The following is a 23821-nucleotide window of genomic DNA, read 5'->3' as shown; positions in this document are numbered from 1 at the left end:
GCATAGAAACATCATAGTCCAGCAAATGAGGATAGAAACAAATGATGAAAGGTTTGACCTATCTCAAAAAGACATACCGGTAAAACCTCCAATCTTGAAAATGCAACAAGTTGCCCATGGAAAAACCATTCTCAATGAACTAGAGCTTGTCATGAGAATAAGCACAAGCTCTAAAACATCACATGGATAAGATCCAAATAAAACCAAGTAAGATGATGAACCAAACTCGAAAACGCAACCAGTGATCTATGCGAAATCCGTTTTCGATGAACTAGAGCTTGTCATGAGAATAAGCACAAGCTCTAAAACATCACATGGATAAGGTCCAAATAACAACCAAGAAAGATGATGCAAGGATGCAAAGGTTTGAGCTCTCTCCGAACGATACGATCGAGTTACTCACTCGAGAGCCCTCTTGATAGTACGGCAACTAAACTATAAACCGGTCTCCAACTACACTATGAGACCGGTGAGAAAGAAACCCTATCAAGAGCAAACCTTATACTTGCGCATTCCACTTGAGCTCGATGACGACGATCTTGACCTCAACAAGATGGAACGCCTTTCTTGCTTGTGCTTGCTTGACGAAGTCTTGTGGATTGCTCCCCCCATAATCCACCATGGGAGAGCTTCTTCTTCGGCGCATCTTCACATAACCATGACCACCATGTGGATTGCTCCCCCATAATCCACCATGGGAGAGCTTCTTCTTCGGCGCATCTTCACATATCCATGATCACCATATGGATGGCAAGACTCAAGCAAAGGATCTCTTCGAGATGGCTCATCTTGAACTTGCACTTCATTTCTCCATGGCAAGCTTCAAGCTTATGAACTCTTCGAGTTGGCTCATCTTGAACTTGCACTTCATTCTTCATTCTTCATCATATTGATGTCTTGAAGTAACTTGAGGGCTCACTTCATCTTCATCTTCAAGACATACTTGACACTTGATATCCTTCATCAATTTCTTCTTATTGCAACCTTGAAGCCAACAAATGGTTCAAGAATTGCCTATGGACAACTCCTACAAATATAACTCAATGCAAACATTAGTCCATAGGGATTGTCATTAATTACCAAAACCACACATGGGGGCTCCATGCACTTTCAGCTGGGCCGCCGGCCTGGGGTGTTTTTCTGCCCGTTTTTACTACACGTTTTCCTGTCTTTTTCCCCCAATGATTTTATTTGCTCCCTAGCTATAAATAGCCCTTCTTCCACCTTGAGCAAGTTAGTTCTTCCCATTCTCTCACCTCCATTGTTGCCTTTGAAGAACTTGCTCTCTCTCTTGTCTCCCCCCATGATTCTTTCTCATTTTTGAGGGATCTAAGAGGAGATCTAGATCTACACTTCCACCACACCATTTCTTCTCTAAGTGAGGGGAACTCTTGGGATCTAGATCTTGGAGTCTTTTGTTGACTTTCCCCATTGTTCTTCCTCTCCAATCTCATCCTAGCACTTGTTGTTTGGGTGGGATTTGAGTGTGAAGGATTTGAACACCTCTAGTGTTCTTGCTTTGCATCATTGCATAGTGTTGAGCTCTCCACCACGATTAGTTCGAGTGAGAGACCGTGAGCTTGTTACTCTTGGAGGGAGACCTCCTAGTTGGTTTGGCGGTTGGTGCTCCGGTGATCTCTTCAAGAAGATTGTGAAGAGGCCCGGGCTTCTCCTTCGTGGAGCTTGTGAAGTGGTTGTGGAGCTTGCCACCTCCGGAGCAGAGGAAAAGCTAACCATAAGGAAATGGCCATTATCCTTCGTGGGTGTGGTTCGGAGAATAGGGTGAGCCTTCGTGGCGCGGGGAATCCTTCGTGGACCTCCACTCCTCCAAACGTGACGTACCTTCTTGCAAAGGAAGGGAACACAGGAATACATCCTCGTCTCCGTGTGTCTCGGTTATTTCTATACCCGAGCTCTCTTTCCTTGTGATAGCCATCGTGCTTGAAGTACATATATCTTGCTATCACTTGTGCTACATATATCTTGTGCCTATCTTACTTAGCTCTAGTTGCCATTGTTACACTTAGTTGAGCTTAGCATATTTAGGGTTTTTGCTTGTAAACTAAACGTTAGTTTAATTCCGCATTCTTACAAGACAAATCCGCAAAAGTTTGTAATTGCCTATTCACCCCTCCCTCTAGGCGACATCTCGATCTTTCAGAACCCATGGCTAAATAATGTGCAAAAGAAGATCATGTGGCTAAGAACATTGGCCCACTCGACGGCGATTCTCTTTTGCGGTGCAGAGCGATGAGGACCTGATCGCGTTTTTCATATTTCTTTTGGGGTCTTTTCTGCAATAACTCAGTCCTTATCTAGAATTCCCCTGAACTGTAGGGGTTTTCCTGCAATTTGTACCCACCGCCTGTTTAATACGAGCAGCTTCTAGGGTCTTTGGACCCTACCCTGTTAAAAAAAACGTTGGCTCGAGCCGCCGGAGGCTCCTCCAGTTTGTGACCGCAACCGTTGAGGCCTGCACAAGCCCGTTATCATCAAGCTCGAGAGCGACGACGGTGACTCAGAGTACCCACCGGCGGCGGCGGGAGGCGAACCCAAGCCCTAGGGTAGGGTTTGGTTAAATTTGTTTAATTTTATTTTAGGTTTATCTTGCTCCTTAGGGCTAATATTTTTGTAATTGCCTTTTTAGGGCCTATATTTAATTAAACCACTATTTAAACTAGTGTTTATTTTAATTTAGCTACCACTTTTTTTGGGTCAGCATGTTTGGGTGCCCGTGTCGGGTGCACCGCGCGAACCAAATGGAGAGGAGGACACCGTTCTATCCACCTCCATCCGTGCGGCGATCCAAATTGACTAAATCGAGCATGAAAGATGTCCGATTTGGGTGACCGCGTTAGAGTTGCCCTTCTTAATTGTAGCGGTTTATCTATTCAATCGTATGCAAGATATTTCCTTGAAAAAAACGGGAAAGTACTCCCTCCTTCACAGTTTATTAGGCGCGCGCGTACCCCTAGGTCACCAATTTAACCTATATAATTTAAATTATATAATATAAAAATTATATCATTAGAAAATAGAACATCTGAACTTTCTAATGATATAATTTTTATAACATATAACTAATGCTAACTTGATCAAATTTGCGACCTAGGGGTACGCGTGTGCCTTATAAACTGTGAGAGAGGGAGTAGAAAGAATCACGCGAAATTAATCACAAAAGAGTGACACGAAAGTAAGAAATTGCGAGACTTTTGATATTTCGTGGACCGTTTGAACTGCAGACGTGTACCAGCCCAAACCAAAAAAAATAAAACCCGGAGCCCAGGCAGGCCCGGCAAGCCGACGAGAATTCATTCACAGAAAATAGGCTCCTGAACAAAATCCTCATTGCCACAACCACAAGAGGATAAGAAGCGAAAAACAGAGACAAGGAAGGCAACAAGTCGTCAGCCATGGCGCTCTCCCTCTCCACCTCCTTCCTCCCGACCCCTGCCGCCGCCGCCGCAAGAACCGCAACCGGCACCTTCCGGTCCGTCGTCCCCTCCCAGGTACTCACCTCATACTTGAAAAACTTCATTTTTTATGGGCTCTGAATTGGGCCAGTGTTCGTAATCTGTATTATCCTGCGGGCGCGTGCAGAGGATGAGGTGCTCGATGCGGAAGAAGGGGCTGCACCCGGAGATCTTCCAGGACGCGAAGGTGTACTGCAACGGCGAGCTGGTGCTGGTGACGGGGGGCACGAAGCCGGAGTACTCGGTGGACGTGTGGTCGGGGAACCACCCCTACTACGTGGGCGACTCGTCGGCGCTGGTGGTGATGGACAGCCAGATCGAGAAGTTCCGCAAGAGGTGGGGGCACGTCAAGGAGTACTGGACCAAGGAGCAGTGGCTGGAGATGCACCCCAACGGCGACCCCGAGTTCGAGCCGGAGGACGACTGAGACCCGCAAAATGATGCCTTTGCCTCTCCTCCTCGTCGTCCTCTTCGTTTTCCGCTGTTAATTCCCGAACTTAATTATACTGGTAGTTTGCTTGGCTTGATTCCCCATTTGTGCCGTGTGCGCGCGTTCAGTTGATGGATTTTGTGCATCTGGGCATTGCATTTGCATTGTCCTAGAGGTGTTCGAGTAATGTTCACAACGACTCTAGTATACTTCCAGTATGTGTCAACGTTCTGCTTCCTCTCAACACTTACCCTTGATATGAATCTGATACGATGCAGAATATGGTCGCTGCACATTTAAGCTATGCTTATCGAAGATGTCTCTTTTGCCATCCAGAGTGGTAATTTGGAGCCTGGGAGATTCGCGTCGAACACTTGGCGTCCGGTTTCCAGATTGTATTCCACTGAATTCAGCCAAATGGAAGTCTACGAACTCCACTCTGCCTTCATGTTCGATTAGGCTACAGATATGCATTTGTCTAGGATTTGATTCTTTGGCATTTGCATTATCTAGAGGAGCGACATCTAGATAATGCAAAATCCAAAGAAATCAGCGCATGTACATATGTTTCTCTCGTACTCAGTAAGCGAAACGTGCAGACTGCAGTCCGAAAACATGGGCAGCAAACCAGCGAGCCTAAATCGATACCCCTTAGGGCATCTCCAACGGGGCGACCCATTCCGTGCCCGCGCGTCCGGATGGGTCCAGACGGACAAAAACCCGGTCCAGCGCGCGGACCCATCCCTAAAACAGATGGCCGCGGCGTTCGGAACGACGCAAACCCGGCCCAAATCTGGACCGGGTTTGCGTGGCCGCGGACGCGAAAGGCTGGTCGCTCGCGTCCGCCCCTTGTCCGCCCCTGGCCCGCGTGTCATAGACATAAATATTTGTTTTCATTAGAAAGAAATCATTACAATTTTTTTTAACTACTACTTCTATCCTACTACGTACGGGGCCGGCGGCCTCGCCGGCGTCTCCTCGCCGACTCGCCGTCGTTGCCGTGGATTTCACTCGACGCGGGCGGCCTGTACGCGAGGATTCGACTCCAGCTTACCAGCTGGGTGGCGCGGCGGCGGCGGCCGCGTCTTCGGCGGCGACGGCGGCGGCTTCGGCGGAGGCCTTCATCCTCCTCCTTTCCGCCCGCGCATACCTCAAGCGGCATGCCTCCGCGGCGGAACCATCCGCCTCCCGCATACCTCAAGCTCTGCGCAGGCGGCGCGTTCCACGGCGGTGCGCGCCTCCGAGCGGACGCGCGCGGGGGCCTGGGCCTCGTGGTTCTCTGCCGCCGGCGCATGCGCTCTTGCCGGCCGCGCTCCGCCGACGCAGCATCCTCCCGGGCGCGCCGCTCGGGCGAGGGCATCTGGATGAGGTGACGGGCTGCTTGCATAGAGAGCATCTCGTTCTTCTGGCCGAGGAGGTCGCCTAATCGGCGGCGGCCGGCGCGCCAGGTGGCCTCGTGCTCCCTCGTCACGCGCGTGAGATCGGCGAGACGCTCCTCGATGGCGGCGTTGATGTTCGCCAGCGCGAGGTCCCCCTCGTCGACGGGCTCCTCCGCGGCGGCCGCCCTCCTCCGCGGCCTCGTACCGGCCCGTCCGCGGTCTCGTGCCAGCCGTCCGCGGCCGCCTCCACCATCTCGGCGTCGGCTGCCTTCTTTCCCGCCGCCTCGGCAGCGACGCGGAGCGCTTCGTCGTCGGCGACCCACCGCGAGTCCGCGCGCTCCTCCTCCTCCGTCCGCGGGAACCTGGCCCGGGCGGCGAGAGAGAGCTTGGCCCACGTGGACTGCATGGTGCGCGGCATGGCGACGGAGAAGGTGGAGTGGCCGCCGGAGAAGGTGGAGTGGGAGAGGAAGGTGAGATGCGGTCTGTGTGAGACCGCCGCCGTCTTTTATAGCCGGCGGTCTGGCGGGAAACTTGGGCGCGAGCGCGCGCCAATGGTGTTTTCGCGCGCGCGGGAACCTTGGTGCGCGCGGGATCTTTCCCGCGCGTTCCACCGCCCGCCATGGCTGTCCCGTCGAGGCCTGCCATGGCGCAGCGCCGCGCAACGAAGACGAACCACGTGGCGTCTCTTTGGGTCGCCGCGTTGGGCGCCGCGTGCGACCCAAACGGACACGCGGACGCGGGGCGCTGTCCGCGTGTCCGGACGGCCACGCAAACGGCCCAAAACGGACGGTCCAGCGCGTCCGTTTGGGTCGGCCGGTTGGAGATGCCCTTAGGCTGGTGCCAATGCATCACATGTTATAGACATGTTATAGCCTCGCCACGTCAGTTTTTACCCTCACTCTCATCCCACTCTCACTCCACTCTCATCCCATGGTGCCAGTGCACGGGCTATAGTCCCATCTCTCACTTCTCTCTCCTCCACATCACCCAACGGCTAGCTAACGTGGACGAATCAGATCGCGCCACCCGCTCTCGCTACCGCCCCCACCCGCCAGCGCGCCGCTCCCGCTCTCGCCCCCTTCTCGCCCCGCTCCCGCCTCCTCTCGCGCCAATGCGGGCGCGGCAGCCGGCGGTAGCGGGCGCTACCGCCGGGCGGTGGATCCGTTGCCCCGCGCTGCCGTCTCGCCGCCCTCTCGCCCCGCTATCGCCCCGTCGCGGGCGATACCGCCCGCCTTACAGCCTGCGTTGGCACCAGCCTAACATCGGATCTCGACTTACAGAACCTCCCTGGTTGCCCTTGCCCGTTGCCACGATGTTACTTCCGTTGTGTTACTTGTGTATATCCGTGCGGAACTAGCTATATGATTAGTTGACACTTGACAGGATAAATGATCGGCGATTATGAGGCTCCCTCCAAATAGGCTTATGTCGCGCTTTATAAATAAAGCAACCACATTGTACAAGATATGGAATAAATAAAAGTGTTGAGGCAATAGTACAAACATGCCTAACTGAAAAGAAAGATACAAAGGAAGCTAATGGCAGATCGACAAAACGATGGCCTCCCACCACTGCTAGCGCCCTCCGAAGTTGTCCCACCACGCTTCAGGCACCCCGGATCACCAAGTAGCAAGGCAACACCTTCAGGAAGTGATGCGACGTTGACACGACGCTGCTGCCCGGACCAGCAGACTGGACCTAGGGTTTTCCCCGATACTCAGAGTGAAGTGGAGCATGGGTACCCTCGATGCCCTTCAAGAAGGAATGACGACACCCACATGCGTCGCCGCGTCGATGCCGGACGAGCCAACAAGGATTTCTCCTGAACCCTACTACCACCAACCCTCGGAGATCTGTGGCCTACAAGCCCCACGAGATCCACATGCGGAAATGGTAGGGCACGACAGCCGCAGGAAGATGGACAAGACAGACACATTCCGACCAACAAAACCCAGGCCCAACAAGGCATGTGAAGCACTGCCGGTTCTAGGTCCGCCTGGCCCAGATTCATCCTGCAAGCTCGTCGTCGCGGTCGTCTCCGCCTCACCATCGCCTGACAACCTTCACCGTCCCACCCGACGCTGGGAGCTCGCCACCACCAGCCTGTCGCCCACCAGCCTGCGTCTCCACAACCTTGAGCCACCACCGCTGCCTCTTAGTGGTCGTATCCGCATAGAGGACATCATCGCGCCACCGCCGGCAGATCTAGGCCCGCCTGGCCCAGATCCGGCCCACAGCGAGCACGACACAACAGCCCGCGCGCCGCCGCCCGCCACGCAGCACAGCTCGCCGTCGAGCCTCCCTCCTTCCTCCGCAGAGGTCGACCGAGCATCCACCACCCAGTACTGCAGCGGCGACATACCACAGCCCTTGCTGGCCTCAGCCCGCGTCGCTCGGAGACGCGCTACCACCACCCCGTCGCGTTGCTGCAGCAGGCCAGGCCCGAGCGTCGGCACGCCGTGGCACCCGACGGTCGCGCCACGCCCTGTCCCGGAGGAAGCTTCCCACGCCCATCCACCCGTGCCAGAGAACAAGAGGGCCTCGCCGCCGCCGACACCGGCCAGGCTTTGTTCGGCCGCGCCCTCAGGCAGCGGTGAGGGAGGATAGGGGAGGGTAGGGGACGACCCGGCGACGACGGGATCTAGGGTTTCCTCCTGGTTGCTGCGCGAGGGCGACGCGGGAGGGAGGGGGTTTCCTTCGTCTTCACCAAACCATAATCATGCCGATTCTGAGGCTCCCATGCACTCTATATATCACTAGTGCAAACACTCCGCGAGTTGATGTTTGCTTTAATCATTTGTGACACTGTCTGACTCTGAGGCACACAACTGACAGTGCCGTAATCATGGGCGGATCTAGCCTATAGGGAAGGGGGCAGCTGCCCGCACTCAATTTTATGAAACCTTGTAATATGTTAAGCTAAAGGCTGGTTTGCCCCCACTTAGAAATGATATTTGCATCACTTCATATTTTTGCCCCCTCTAAAAATTTATCCTAGGTCCGCCCCTGGCCATAATCGAAGTTTTGCCAGAGTAATGAACGGTTGTTTTGCATTTTGCAACTCCTATCCACCTAGGACTATGAGTCCAGGAGTAGTAAAAGAAAGTTATCAAATGCAACATGATCACAGGAAAAACCTACTACTATACTGCTACTGTGGTGCACCTTACAAGTTGCAACATTCTACTCTTAGTGAAGGGGTGAATGGGGGTAGCACGTCCTAGTGTAGTGATACTTGTCAGAAAGACCTCGAAAGTCAAGACAGCTCGGGCAAATCAAGCAGTACCAGTGGACTAGTTCCGCTGAATTGTTGAAACCCTGATCTCTTTCCGACACCCACAAGCATGACACTGTCCGGTCCTCGCGCAAATTATGTACTTGTATCACAAATGGTCCGGTGAAATAACAGGTTAAATAACTTAACACGGTTCAGTCATCAACAAAGCGCCTGTAGCTCAGTGGATAGAGCGTCCGTTTCCTAAGCGGAAGGTCGTAGGTTCGACCCCTACCTGGCGCGATTTTTGATTTGAAGTTTTTTACTGCCCCCTACCCCCTACTAGATTTTTCGTGTTTGATGATTTTGCTTCTTCTCCTACGTATGTTATCGTACCTCTGATTGCACTAAACATTCATGCTGATATCATGTCAATCAGAATTTAAAGTTCGGTAATCTTCTCTTTTAAATAATTGAATAGGATTTTGAGAACCCTAACCCAAAAAGGGAGCAGGATCTAGCTACGATTTTTGATTTGAAGTTTTTTACTGCCCCCTACCCCCTACTAGATTTTCCGTGTCTGATGATTTTGCTTCTTCTCCTATGTATGTTATCGTACCTCTGATTGCACTAAACATTCATGTTGATATCATGTCAATCAGAATTTAAAGTTCGGTAATCTTCTCTTTTAAATAATTGAATAGGATTTTGAGAACCCTAACCCAAAAAGGGAGCAGGATCTGGCTACGATTTTTGATTTGAAGTTTTTTACTGCCCCCTACCCCGGGAAATTCACTTTGGCTCATAGGAGCATATGAACCCATTATGTAAAAATACATTTTGAAGTGTCAAAAATTCCGAAATAAAATTTTGCATGTACATCTAGACATTGTATGTTCCTACACAGGTTTTCAGAAAATTTTATTTTTTTATGTGTCTCCTGTAAAAAAAGACAACTTTTGATGCTACAACACGACTAGGTATATGACATTTTTTTGTTTTTTTACATGCCACATAAAATGTTATTTTTTTACGAAAACTTGTGTACGAACATAACATGTCACAATGTACACCACAAATTTTATGTTAGAATTTTTTAACATTTTTAAAATTATTTTTTAATTATTTTGCATAATGGGTGCAAATGCTTCTACGAGCCAAAATGCCTCCTCCCCCCTACCCCCTACTAGATTTTTCGTGTTTGATGATTTTGCTTCTTCTCCTATGTATGTTATCGTACCTCTGATTGCACTAAACATTCATGCTGATATCATGTCAATCAGAATTTAAAGTTCGGTAATCTTCTCTTTTAAATAATTGAATAGGATTTTGAGAACCCTAACCCAAAAAGGGAGCAGGATCTAGCTAGAAGCTACATGGAAAGTAATCTTGCGGTACATGATCTATAAATTTAGCTGCATGAAGTAATTCTTAAAATTAACATTCCCCCCAATAGAGTTGAACAATTATGGCACGATTAGCAGTTTATCTACTTTCTCTGTCTCGATTTAACAGGCATGAGTAACCCAGATCCAAAAGCAGACACCAACTGTTAAAGATGGCATGGTCTAGCTATATCACCTCGCCAATAGACACAGCCAAACTACTGCTGTCAGTAATTACCCACTATTCTAAACTCTGGTCTCCGAATCAACGACTAACAAACAAAAGCCGTCCTTTGCAGTATCCGCAACCTTTGTGGAGTCAAAGCCACGAAACGTGCTTTTGATGAAAGAATGGCGCCTACGGAAAGAGGCAATCACGAGCCAATCAGTAAGTTAGCTCGTGGCGTCTTCGTAAGTTTAATATGGTACACGTACACCAAAGTTAATTGGACTGCGCGGTGTGGTATTCCGGCGGCCCTAAATATTGTTCTTCTGTTAATTTGCTTCCTTTCAACCTTTCCGCAGGTCTCCTGTAAAAGAGGCGCGCCTCACACACGCACAAGGCCACGCAGGCTTTAGAAGCGCAGCTTTGCTTGGAGATTAGTTTAGTTTGAACCGAACCTATGCTTTGATTATACCGGGAGAGAAAGACTTGCTTTTTCTTTCATTTCATACAGGAGCCTGCTGGTCTCTAAACTCAGGACTTTATCAGAACCATGCATGTTTACAGTACTTGCGTTTGGTATATAGTGGGAACTGGGAAGGAAAGAATATACGGTTTGACGGACAGAGATTTGGTGCACATGCGCACTAGTGATCCCGTTTTTTAAAAAATTAAAAATAATAGTTTTGAGTTGTAAAAAATTCTGGAAAAAAATCCACACATAGTCAATGATATATCCCACAAACGGAAAAAAAAAATCAATTTCAAATACTTAATATTTTGAGCTACACAAAAATGACAAAATTATAGATCTGTGTAGTCATTTTCAAATCTTCAAAACATACCAGAGTTTGTCATTTTTGTCCAGATCAAGAAAAAAGAATTTCAGATTGGGATTTTTCATGATTGTGGGATGTCAGAATTATTTTCATGATTTTTTATAACTTCTAAAAACATTTTTAATTTTTTTTAACTGAGCGAGAGCACTGGAGCTCGTGAGCTAAAAGTACTTTTCGCGGTTTGACGAGCTATTCCGGTATGATTTGAAGTGCTAATGCTAGTAGTATAAAGGTAGCTGGGGGACGCAGGATAAAAAAATCGTTTCAGTCGCGTTTTAAAGGCCGTTTCGGCTTGGATGTGCTCCAAATATTGCCCGGCATCCCTAGCCTATCCCCTGGTATAGAGGCTTTATCAGGGATCTCGGACACGATTTTTACACTTACTTTTTGTTTGGAGGTCGCGTTTGGGGGACGTGGCTAGGAAAGGGAATTTGGTCCGGACGTTTCTCAAACGACTAATCCGACGTTTTTACCGGATATCGTTTGGAGGATGCGACTAGAGATGCTCTAAGCTTGGACTTTAGACATAAGAATCCTCCTGCATGATGTTAATTGCTAATGCTAGTAAAAAACAAGCTTGATGTAAAGCTAGCGTTTTATCTCATCATAGCTTGATCTGAAGGGCGACGACCGGTGCAGCCAAGTCAGCGCCTGATTTCGTGGCCTCGAGCTCCGCCCGTCTCCTGAACACCATCACCGAAGGGAAGCGGCCGTAGATCACTTTGCCAAACTGCGCGCGCTTGCGCTTTGCTTACACGTTACCTAGCCACACGCTTGCGCTTGGCTTGTCTCGTCGTCCCCCTTGTAGTGGACGGAGGCCAGGGCGTTGGCACGTGTTTAGGAAGAAGGGGAGGCCCCATCTCCATGTTGCTGCGTTTCTGCCACATCGCCGTACGCAGCTCGGCGACCTCTGCTCTCGCACGCCAAGCCGTGGCCGTGGTAGCTCTGTTGCGCACAGTGCCAACACACCCTGACACTGTGTGCACGTCTAGCTGCGGCTAGAATTTGAGTTCCCGTGTGGCTCGAAGATTTGTTATTATGGGTTTGAAGTTTTTGTTTTTCTCAGTTTCACTAGCGCGCTGGAAACGAAGAAGAAGACCCACCATAGATACAGCGGTTGAAACTTGAAACCCTGGAGGGGCGACGTAGGGCGATTTGCACAAAAATAACCTAAAAGTGAAAGAAAAGCACAGACTGACCCTCCGGCGAAACTATTTCACCAATCTAACCCTTTTGTGTGGCGTCCCTCCCACGGGCGCCACACATGCCCATGTGGCGCCCCTCCTGCCGGCGCCACTGTCCCAGCCGACGTGGCCCCCTCGCCGCTGAGCTGGTGCGCCCATCCGACGTGGCAGCATGTGTGGCGTCCCTCCCAACGGCGCCACACATGCCAACTTATATCATGTTTTCGGTCGAAAACATCCAGGGGCTCCGGAACGTCTGGGACTTAGCCGTTTTGCGAGGCTCGATGTGTGGCGCCGATGCCACGGGCGCCACACTAGCCTGTGTGGCGCCGATGCCACGGGCGCCACACATCCACTTAAGTGTGGCGCCCGCGCCCGCGCCCAGCCCGACCCTCTCTTTCTCTTCTTTCTCTCCTTTCTTTCTCTGCTCCAACCGCCGCCGCCGCCCGCCTCCCCTTCGCCCCCCACCAAATCGACCAAGGAATCGTCAGATCTATCCGGCCAACTCCTTCCTCCTCCATTCCTCAAGGTATTCCCCTTCGATTCCCTCCGATTCATCCACTATTGTTGGTGGATTTGGTAGATTTGGGTATGAACCCTAGACATGGAAATTCATGTTGGTGGATTTAGATATGAACCATTGATATGTTAGTGCATTTGGCTCTGAAGCTAGCAAGATTTGGATATGTTGGTGGATTTGGATATGAACCCTAGATTTGTTGGAACCCTAGATATGAAATTTTACATGTATGTGTTGGAATGGCTATGTATGTGTTGAAATGGGTATGTAAGTGTTGAATGTGTATGTGTAGGAACCCTAGATATGTTAGTGGATTTGGATATGAACCCTAGATTTGGATATGTTGGTGGATTTGGATATGAACCCTAGATTTGTTGGAACCCTAGATATAAAATGGCTATGTATGTGTTCAAATTCTATGTATGTATGTCTTGAAATGTCTAATATTTGCCTAGCAAATGCATTCAAATGTGTTACATATGCCTAGTATTCTTGATGGAATAACTCATATTTGTTAGGAATGCCTAGATATGAATGTATGTGTGATGGCTTATTTGGATATATTCTCATGTATGTGTTGCTCATATTTGGTATGAATGGCTCATAATATGTTGTATTTGTGTAAACATGTAGGATGGTGTGGCTCCTGGATGAAGAGTACGAAAGGGAACACCGGGCTGTTCATATGACGGAGAGGACAACGGATCTTCACCCTTTGAAGATCCGTTACCATGGCACAGTGGATATACCGTATGACGAGAGGTACACGGAGTTCATCCAGCCTACGGTCTTATGCCGTTCATATCCCTTGTAAGCCGTGGGGGGCCACACATGAACCCCTCGGCACTCACCGTCCTTGTCGACCGGTGGAGGCCAGAGACTCACACCTTCCACTTGAGGGCCGGCGAGATGGCCCCTACTCTCCAGGATGTTTCCATGATCCTTGGACTACCTATTCAGGGCGAGCCACTGTGTATGAACACAGCTTCTGATGGGTGGCGCCAGCAGATGGAGGTGCTTATTGGCAGGGCTCCTCCGCCGCCAGCAGATCCAAAGAAGAGAGATCCCGCCGGCGCGTCTTTCTCTTGGATCAGGACTAACTTTGCAGAATGCCCGGAAGAGGCCGACGAGGACACTCGGAGGACGTACGCCCGCGTGTACTTATGGTACATGATTTCGAGGACTCTCTTTCCTGACAGTGGGGGGAAGCTGGCCCATTGGTGTTGGCTGAAGGCGCTTACGGTGTTGGATAACCGGTGGAGTTGGGGAACAGCGGGACTTGCCTACCTCTACCGGCAGGTGATGATTTGCTCTATGTACTATTTTCCTATAGTAGTGTGATAGACAAAGTACTAACCAAATGTCTTATGTGCGCAGTTGGACGAAACTTGTCGCAGGACTAGGAGCAGGACTGGGAGCGGCGGTATTGGTGGATGCATGCTCCTACTTTCCGTATGGAGCTGGGACCGCCTATCAGTTGGGCGGCCTAGGACACTCAACGAGAGGCCATGGCCTCATCACCCGAACAACCCTGATCGGGAGCCCACTTGGGCATACCTTTGGGACAATGTCTCGGAGATGATGAGCGATCCAATGGTCATGTACATGCAGTACACTGCGGAGTTGGACACTCTTACCGCTGAGCAGGTAACCGATCACTGATGACCCACAAGTTTAGGGGGTGTATCGTAGTATCTTCGATAAGTAAGAATGTCGATCCCAACGAGGAGCAGAAGGTGTTGACAAGCAGTTTCGATGAAGGATTCACTGTAAATGCTCACAGACAGGTATTCAGGGGGTTTTGATGTAACAGTTGAATAAAGTACGAGTAAGTAAAGTGCGAGAGTAATAATTGCAGCGAGTGGCCCAATCCTTTTTAGCACAAAGGACAAGCCGGTTTGTTTACTTATAATGACCAAACGTTCTCGAGGACACACGGGATTTTAGTCTAGTGCTTTCGCTACATACGGCTAAATAATCTTCATTGTTATGATAAGTGTTGTGTGGGTGAACCTATGCTAATGTACCGCCCTTCCTAGGACTAATACATACTTGTGATTATACCCCTTGCAAGCATCCGCAACTACAAGAAAGTAATTAAGAATAAATCTAACCACAGCCTTAAACTCCGAGATCCTGCGATCCCTCCTGCATCGATATACCAACGGGGGTTTAGGTTTCTGTCACTCCGGCAACCCCGCAATTAGCAAACGAATACAAGATGCATTCCCCTAGGCCCATAAATGGTGAAGTGTCATGTAGTCGACGTTCACATGACACCACTAGAAGAATAACACCACAACTTAAATATCACACCATTGAATATTACTCATCCATAGTTCACTACTAACATTTAGACTTCACCCATGTCCTCAAGAACTAAACGAACTACTCACGAGACATCATATGGAACATGATCAGAGGTGATATGATGATGAATAACAATCTGAACATAAACTTGGTTCAACGGTTTCACTCAATAGCATCAACAACAAGTAGAGATCGATACCGGGAGAGTTTCCCCTATCAAACAATCAAGATCAAACCCAAATTGCTACGGCGGTGACGGTGTCCAGCGGTGATGACGGCGGTGATGATGGTGGAGATGATGATGATGGTGATGGCGATGATGTCTAGCTCGATGACGGTGACGATGGCATCGATTTCCCCCTCCCGGAGGGAATTTCCCCGGTGGATTCCTGCCCGCCGGAGAGCTCTTTTCTCTCTGGTGTTCTCCGCCCCGCAGAGGCGGCTGTAACTCTTCGCGAGGTACCCTCTGTGGCTTAGGTTTTCGGGACGAAGGATTTCGCGAAGAAAAGGAGGCGAAAGGGGTCGTGGGCCCCCAAACCACATGGCGGCGCGGCCAGGGCATGGGCCGCGCCGCCCTAGGGTGTGGGCCCACCCTGGGTCCTCCTGGCCCCTCCTTCTGGCTTCCTTCGTCATCTTGAAAAATAGGATTTTTGGTATAATTTCCTTCCACAGTTGATCTTCCAAAATATTGCGTTCTGACGGTGCTTTTTCCAGCAGAATCCTGGCTCCGGTGCTTGGTCCTCCAATAATGATGAAACATGCAAAATAGATGAAATAACATAAGTATTGCGTCCCAATATGAAATATATCAATGAATAACAGCAAATTATGATATAAAATAGTGATGCAAATTGGACGTATCAACTCCCCCCAAGCTTAGACTTCGCTTGTCCCCAAGCGAAACTGAATTCGATAGACAGGACCACATGTTTATGGAGTGAAGAGTCGATAAATAAAATACGGACAAGAAGCATCATATTCATTCACACAAGACATTATAGTAAACAACCTCTTATAACTCAACTTGAAACAAGTATAAGGTAATCACAAGTAAAGGTGCATAAGAAATCATAATTGGTGATGGCAAACTTCGTTCTTGGTCAGAGAACAATTAACAGATTATACTTATCTCATTGAGCAGCGCTCTCATGTTAAAGTTTATAAGGCACAACTTGCATACTCAATCATAATGGTCTCTTCATGATCATTGATAACTTGCAAAGCTATATTCATTCAGATAAAACTTGTACTAAACAAGGAAGAATAAAAGACATGATGTAGCAAATCACAATATAATGGTTTGATCACAACTACTCAAATGCTTGCTTGAGATGGAGGGAAATAGGTTTCTTGACTCAACATAAAGTAAAAGACAGGCCCTTCGCAGAGGGAAGCAGGGATTAAATCATGTGCTAGAGCTTTTTCAGTTTTGCAATCATATAAAGAGAATAAAAGTAACATTTTGAGAGGTGTTTGTTGTTGTCAACGACTGGTAGCGGGTACTCTAACCCCCTTGCCAAACAACCTTCAAAGAGCGGCTCCCATATTATTTTCATTTTGTGTGGCACTCCTTCCAACCTTTCTTTCACAAACCATGGCTAACCGAATCCTCGGGTGCCTGCCAACAATCTCATACCATGAAGGAGTGCCTTTTTATTTTAGCTTTATTATGATGATGACACTCCCCCCAACCTTTGCTTACACAAGCCATGGCTAACCGAATCCTTCGGTGCCGTCCATCAATCACATACCATGGAGGAGTGTCTATTTAGTTTAATTAATTTGGGACTGGGAATCCCATTGCCAGCTCTTTTTGCAAAATTATTGGATAAGCGGATGAAGCCACTAGTCCATTGGTGGAAGTTGCCCAACAAGATTGAAATATAAAACACCACATACTTCCTCATGAGCTATGAAACATTGACACAAATAAGAGATACTAAGTTTTGAATTGTTTAAAGGTAGCACATGAAGTATTTACTTGGAATGGCAGAAAATACCATGTAGTAGGTAGGTATGGTGGACACAAATGACATAGGTTTGGGTTAAGGTTTGGATGCACGAGAAGTATTCCCTCTCAGCACAGGTCTTTGGCTAGCAAGGTTAATTAGCAAGCATAAGAGTCGAGGGAAACAAACAAATATACATATGATAGAAACAATCATGCATCTTCCTTGTAAGCACAAACAATCTTAACTTCAGAATAGTAAGCTATGAGCTAACAAGAAAGACAATGAAACATCTACATGTATTTCTCTTTTCTACTTAAACCTCAAAGTGTTGTTGCTATTGACCAATGCTAAGTTTGCCAAAACCAAATAGATTTATTCAATGCTCCCAAAGTGATACCAATACTAACAACAAGGTAAATCATACAGTAGAGATTGCAAACTAAAATAAGATGTGCAATATGTGAATGATAAGACTTCTCGTTAATATTCCATAACGATAACTCACACCAAGGGATACATAGATAACCAACTAAAGGAGAGACACTTCCAACTGCAACCCATCTTATATGATAACTTCCCTACTCATGATATGACACTACTTGACAAATAAAAGTAAAAGGTAGTGATAATGTGATACCGCGGCACTCCCCCAAGCTTGGAACAAACCAAGGGGATGCCAATACCGATGATGAATTACTCCTGCGGAGATGGTGATGATGAATTCCCGTCATCAAACTTCCAAGGAAGAGGCTCTCCATCAAGAAACGACATCTTGGTCTCGGGGATCCTGAAACTAGCAAAGACGGCTTATGTATTTAAACCTGTTTTCATACTCACAGTTCTGATTCTGAAAATCATAGAGTTGTGCTTGGAGCTTGTTGGTGGTGTCGTGAAGTGAGAGGATGTCGCTCCAAAGCTTTGCAGTTTCCTTCTCATGTTCAGCAATGAGTTCAGACACAATCCTGTGGAAGATATCCACCTCACGCTCAGCCATCTTCTTGTATTTGAAAACCTCTTGTTCTAGCTTCTCCATCCTGTCTTCCAGGCTTCCTTCTCCTTTAGGACCCTGGACATCCTTGACCTGCAGTTCTCCTTCAACGAGCAGCAACTCCTTGGGGTGCATCCTCAGCTCCTCCATGTACAAGTTGCCAACATCCTTGCTGGATCTGTCCTTCGGAGTTTCCGACGAAGACATGATGGCTCTAGATCCGAAGCAAATCCTGGCAGAAACAACTCGAAACAAAACACGTCGAGAAAACGATATACGGACCTCCAGGGGTCCGGGGGATTATATAGCAAAATTTTTTCACGACAAACGGAAAGTACCAGATCGAACCAGAGTCGGAAAGGGGCGACGGGGCGGCCAAACCATAGGGCGGCGCGGGCCCTGGTCAGGCCGCACCGGCCTATGGTGCCACGCCCTCGTGCGTCCCTTCCACTCCGTTTCGAACTCGTAATTTTTCATATTTTCCAAAAACAGCGAATATATTGTTCGGAAAGTAAATTGCGTACTTTTCATTATCAGTACTGTTACCTATTCAAAGTCGAGTTCGCGGATCGTCAATTTGCCCTTTGATGTAAGCTTCCGGTGTTTCCACTTGAATAATATCAACATCAACATTATAAGAATCACCTGAGATATAATGCTTGAGTCTTTGTCCATTCACCACTTGCGTAGCACTGCCTTGGAGAGAGCTAATTTTGATTGCTCCTGAACGATACACCTCCTCGACGACATACGGTCCTTCCCATTTCGAGAGTAATTTCCCTGCAAAGAATCTGAGACGAGACCGATACAATAGGACTTTATCCCCAATATTAAATTCTCTTTTGATAATCCTCCTATCATGCCATTTTTTAACTTTCTCTTTAAAGAGTTTAGCATTTTCATAAGCTTCACTTCTCCATTCATCTAGAGAACTTAATTGCAACAACCTCTTATCACCGGCAAGTTTAGGATCTTTATTTAATTCTCTAACAGCCCAATAAGCTTTGTGCTCTAGTTCTAAAGGTAAATGACAAGCTTTCCCATAAACCATTTTATAAGGTGACATTCCCATGGGATTTTTATAAGCAGTTCTATAAGCCCATAGTGCATCCTTCAATTTACTAGCCCAATTCTTTCTAGTTTTATTAACGGTCTTTCCCAAAATAGATTTAATCTCTCTATTTGATAATTCTACTTGACCACTAGTTTGAGGATGATAAGCGGAAGCAATTCTATGATTAATACCATACTTAGCAAGAGTTTTTCTAAAACCTCCATGAATAAAATGAGAACCTCCATCAGTCATAATATATCTAGGTACTCCAAATCTAGGAAAAATAATATCTAAAAGCATTCTTAAAGAGGTCTCACCATCAGCACTTTTTGTAGGTATAGCTTCCACCCATTTAGTAACATAATCAACAGCAACAAGTATGTGAGTGTTACCTTCTGAAGACGGAAAAGGTCCCATGAAGTCAAATCCCCAACAATCAAACGGTTCAATAACAAGAGTATAATTCATAGGCATTTCATTGCGTCTGGAGATATTACCAACCCTTTGGCATTCATCACAAGATAAAATAAACTTTCTCGCATCTTTGAAGAGAGTTGGCCAATAAAAACCTGATTGTAGAACCTTTTGCGCGGTTCTTTCTCCGGCGTGATGTCCTCCATAAGCACTACCATGACATTTACTCAATATTTCTTGTTGTTCATACTCGGGAACACATCTTCGCATAATACCATCCACTCCTTCTTTATATAAGTGTGGGTCATCCAAGAAATAATGCCTCAAGTCATAAAAGAATTTCCTCCTTTGCTGAGCTGAAAAGGTTGGAGGCAAGTACTTGGAAACAATAAAGTTAGCATAATCAGCATACCAAGGACTGTCTCGCGAGCTCACCTTTATTACGGCCAATTGTTCATTTGGAAAACTATCATTAACAGGAACAGGATCATAAACAATATTTTCCAATCTAGACAAATTATCAGCAACAGAATTATCAGCACCTTTCCTATCTACAATATGTAAATCAAATTCTTGCAAAAGAAGTACCCATCTAATAAGCCTCGGCTTAGCATCTTTCTTTGTCATTAGGTATCTAATTGCAGCATGATCAGTATGAATAGTAACTTTTGAATCAACAATATAAGATCTAAATTTATCACAAGCAAAAACTACAGCTAATAATTCTTTTTCAGTCGTAGCATAATTTCGTTGAGCAGCATCAAGAGTTTTACTAGCATAGTGAATAACATTCAGTTTTTTATCTACTCGCTGTCCAAGAACAGCGCCTACAGCAAAATCACTAGCATCACACATAATCTCAAAGGGTAAGTTCCAATCAGGAGGTTCAACTATAGGAGCAGTTGTTAAGGCTTTCTTAAGAGTTTCAAAAGCTTCCTTACAATCATCATCAAAAACAAATGGTACATCTTTTTGAAGAAGATTAGTAAGAGGCTTTGAAATCTTGGAGAAATCTTTAATAAATCTCCTATAAAACCCAGCATGACCAAGAACACTACGAATACCTTTAACGTCCCTTGGATAGGGCATCTTCTCAATTGCTTCAACTTTAGCTCTATCAACTTCAATACCTCTCTCAGAAATTTTATGTCCCAATACAATTCCTTCATTAACCATAAAGTGGCATTTCTCCCAATTAAGAACAAGGTTAGTTTCTTCACATCTCTGCAAAACTTTATCAAGGTTTCTAAGCAACTATCAAAAGAATTCCCATAGACGGAAAAATCATCCATGAATACCTCTACAATACTTTCACAAAAACCATGAAAAATAGCAGACATGCATCTTTGAAAAGTAGCAGGAGCATTACATAAACCAAAAGGCATGCGTCTATAAGCATAAGTTCCATAAGGACAAGTAAAAGTGGTTTTCTCTTGATCTTTAGCTTTAACAGCAATTTATGAAAACCCAGAATAACCATCAAGAAAGCAAAAATGAGTATTTTTAGACAATCTTTCTAGCATTTGATCAATAAATGGTAAAGGGTAATGATCTTTCTTAGTAACTTTATTAACTTTTCGAAAATCAATGCACATTCTATACCCTACAACTACTCTTTGAGGGATGAGCTCATCATTATCATTAGGCACAACAGTCATTCCTCCTTTCTTGGGAACGCAATGCACAGACTAACCCATCTACTATCGGCAATAGGATATATAATACCAGCTTCAAGAAGTCGTAATACCTCATTCCTTACCACTTCCTTCATCTTCTAATTAGACGACGCTGATGTTCAACAACAGGCTTTGCATCATCTTCCATATTAATAGCATGTTGGCAAATAGAAGGAGAAATCCCTTTCAAATCATCAAGAGTGTAGCCAATAGCTCCTCGGTGCTTCTTCAATATTTCCAATAACCTTTCTTCCTCAATCCCTGAAAGCTTAGAACTAATAATAACAGGATATATTTTCTTATCATCAATATGAGCATATTTAAGATTATCAGGCAAAGGCTTTAAATCAAAAACAGGATCTTCCTTTGGTGGAGGTGTTGTACCCAAATCTTCCACCGGTAAATCATGCTTGAGAATAGGTTGGCGAAGAAAAATTTCCTCAAGCTCATCTCTTTCTTTCCTAAAAACTTCACTCTTGCTATCCTCCAAATGTTGCTGCAAAGGATTGTTAGGAACAAGAACAATAGATGCACACTGCTCCATTTTAAAATCATTACTAGGCAAATCAGTTTTATAAGGAGTTTTAGTAAATTTAGAGAAGTTAAACTCATAAGATTCACTAGCAAATTTAGTCAAAATTTTCTCTTTCTTGCAATCTATAATAGCTCCACAAGTATTTAGAAAAGGTCTACCAAAAATAATAGGACAATAATCACTAGCAGCAGAACCAAGTACCAAAAAGTCAGCAGGATATTTAATCTTACCACATAAAACTTCCACATCTCGAACAATACCAATTGGAGAAATAGTTTCTCTATTAGCCAGCTGAATAACCACATCAATATCTTCAAGTTCACAAGAATCAATTTCGTGCATAATCTCCGTGTAAAGCTCATAAGGAATAGCACTAACACTTGCACCAATATCACATAATCCATAATAGCAATGATCACCAATTCTAACAGATAGCATAGGAACACTAGCTTGTTTGGGTTTATTAGGATGTGAAACAATATTAGAAGCATCTTCACAGAAAATAATATGACCATCCTCCACATTTTCAGTCACAAGATCTTTAATTATTGCAACAAAGAGGTTCAACTTTTATTTGTTCTTCAGGTTCTACAGGTTTCTTTTCACTTTTATGAACCGCACTATTTATAACAGAGTACTCCTTCATTTTAGCAGGGAAAGGAGTTTTTTCAATATAAGCTTCAGGAATAACATGATCAACGGTTTCAACTACAACACATTTATTAATAGACGAATCAATTTTATCTTTATACGGTTCATGATACTTATCAAAATTCTTCTTTGGCAATTCATAATGAGAGGCAAAAGCTTTATAAAGATTTGCAGCAACTTGAGAATCAAGACCATATGTAGCACTCATATTACGAAATTTATCAGTATCCATAAAAGCTTCAATGCATTTATAATCATAAATTATACCGATTCTCTATCCTTGTCGTTCTCCCATCCTTCAGTATTTTCTTGGATCCGATCAAGAAGGTCCCTTTTAAACTCTTCTTTGTTGCGTGTAAATGATCCAGAACAAGAAGTATCCAGCAAGGTCTTGTCTTGAAAAGAAAGTCTTGCATAGAAATTATCAATAATAACATTACCAGGAAGCTCATGAATGGGGCATTTGAGCATTAAAGACTTCAATCTCCCCCAAGCTTGGGCAATACTCTCTCCATCATGAGGCCAAAAATTATATATGCGATTCCGATCCTTGTGAATTTCACTTGGAGGATAGAACTTAGAATAAAACCGGGGCACAATATCATTCCATTCAAGAGAATCCCCATTATCCAGTAATTTATACCAATGCGCCGCCTTACCAGATAGCGATAAAGAGAATAGTTTCTTCCTCACTTCATCCATAGCAATACCTGCACATTTGAATAACCCGCATAATTCATGCAAAAACAGTAAATGATCACCAGGATGGACAGTTCCATCCCCTTCATAGCGGTTATCCATAACACGTTCAATAATTTTTATAGGTATTTTATATGGTATTACTTCCTCACCTGGCGCCTCATCCACTACCGTTGCAGTAGTAGTAGATTTCCCAAATAAAAATTGAAGAGAAGATCTCTCCATAATGACTTATAGCAAGAAAGTAAATAAAATCAGCACAAACAAGAAGGTTTTCCTTACCAATTCCACTTACCAATAGCGCTTCACTCCCCGGCAACGGCGCCAGAAAATAGTCTTTATGACCCACAAGTATAGGGGGTGTATCGTAGTATCTTCGATAAGTAAGAATGTCGATCCCAACGAGGAGCAGAAGGTGTTGACAAGCAGTTTCGATGAAGGATTCACTGTAAATGCTCACGTACATGTATTCGGGGGTTTTGATGTAACAGTTGAATAAAGTACGAGTAAGTAAAGTGCGAGAGTAATAATTGCAGCGAGTGGCCCAATCCTTTTTAGCACAAAGGACAAGCCGGTTTGTTTACTTATAATGACCAAACGTTCTCGAGGACACACGGGATTTTAGTCTAGTGCTTTCGCTACATACGGCTAAATAATCTTCATTGTTATGATAAGTGTTGTGTGGGTGAACCTATGCTAATGTACCGCCCTTCCTAGGACTAATACATACTTGTGATTATACCCCTTGCAAGCATCCGCAACTACAAGAAAGTAATTAAGAATAAATCTAACCACAGCCTTAAACTCTGAGATCCTGCGATCCCTCCTGCATCGATATACCAACGGGGTTTAGGTTTCTGTCACTCCGGCAACCCCGCAATTAGCAAACGAATACAAGATGCATTCCCCTAGGCCCATAAATGGTGAAGTGTCATGTAGTCGACGTTCACATGAC

General features: G+C 45.8%; 1 protein-coding gene and 1 non-coding gene across 2 annotated transcripts; both read left to right on the top strand.

Moving 5' to 3' along the window:
• The first annotated feature begins 3345 nt into the window (after positions 1-3345).
• Positions 3346-4147, top strand: LOC127343055 (uncharacterized). The gene is made up of 2 exons (XM_051369131.2): positions 3346-3509; positions 3601-4147. The coding sequence occupies exons 1-2, from the start codon at positions 3414-3416 to the stop codon at positions 3898-3900; spliced, it is 396 nt and encodes a 131-aa protein (XP_051225091.1). The 5' UTR covers positions 3346-3413; the 3' UTR covers positions 3901-4147.
• Positions 4148-8726: 4579 nt separating this feature from the next.
• On the top strand, positions 8727-8799 carry TRNAR-CCU (transfer RNA arginine (anticodon CCU)). The gene has a single exon. It is a non-coding gene; the product is annotated as a tRNA-Arg (tRNA).
• Positions 8800-23821: the final 15022 nt, after the last annotated feature.

The sequence above is a fragment of the Lolium perenne genome, chromosome 3 (genome assembly GCF_019359855.2).
Source record: "Lolium perenne isolate Kyuss_39 chromosome 3, Kyuss_2.0, whole genome shotgun sequence".
Taxonomy (NCBI): domain Eukaryota; kingdom Viridiplantae; phylum Streptophyta; class Magnoliopsida; order Poales; family Poaceae; genus Lolium; species Lolium perenne.
Note: the sequence above shows the minus strand (reverse complement) of the source record. Positions and strands in the feature narration are given on the sequence as shown.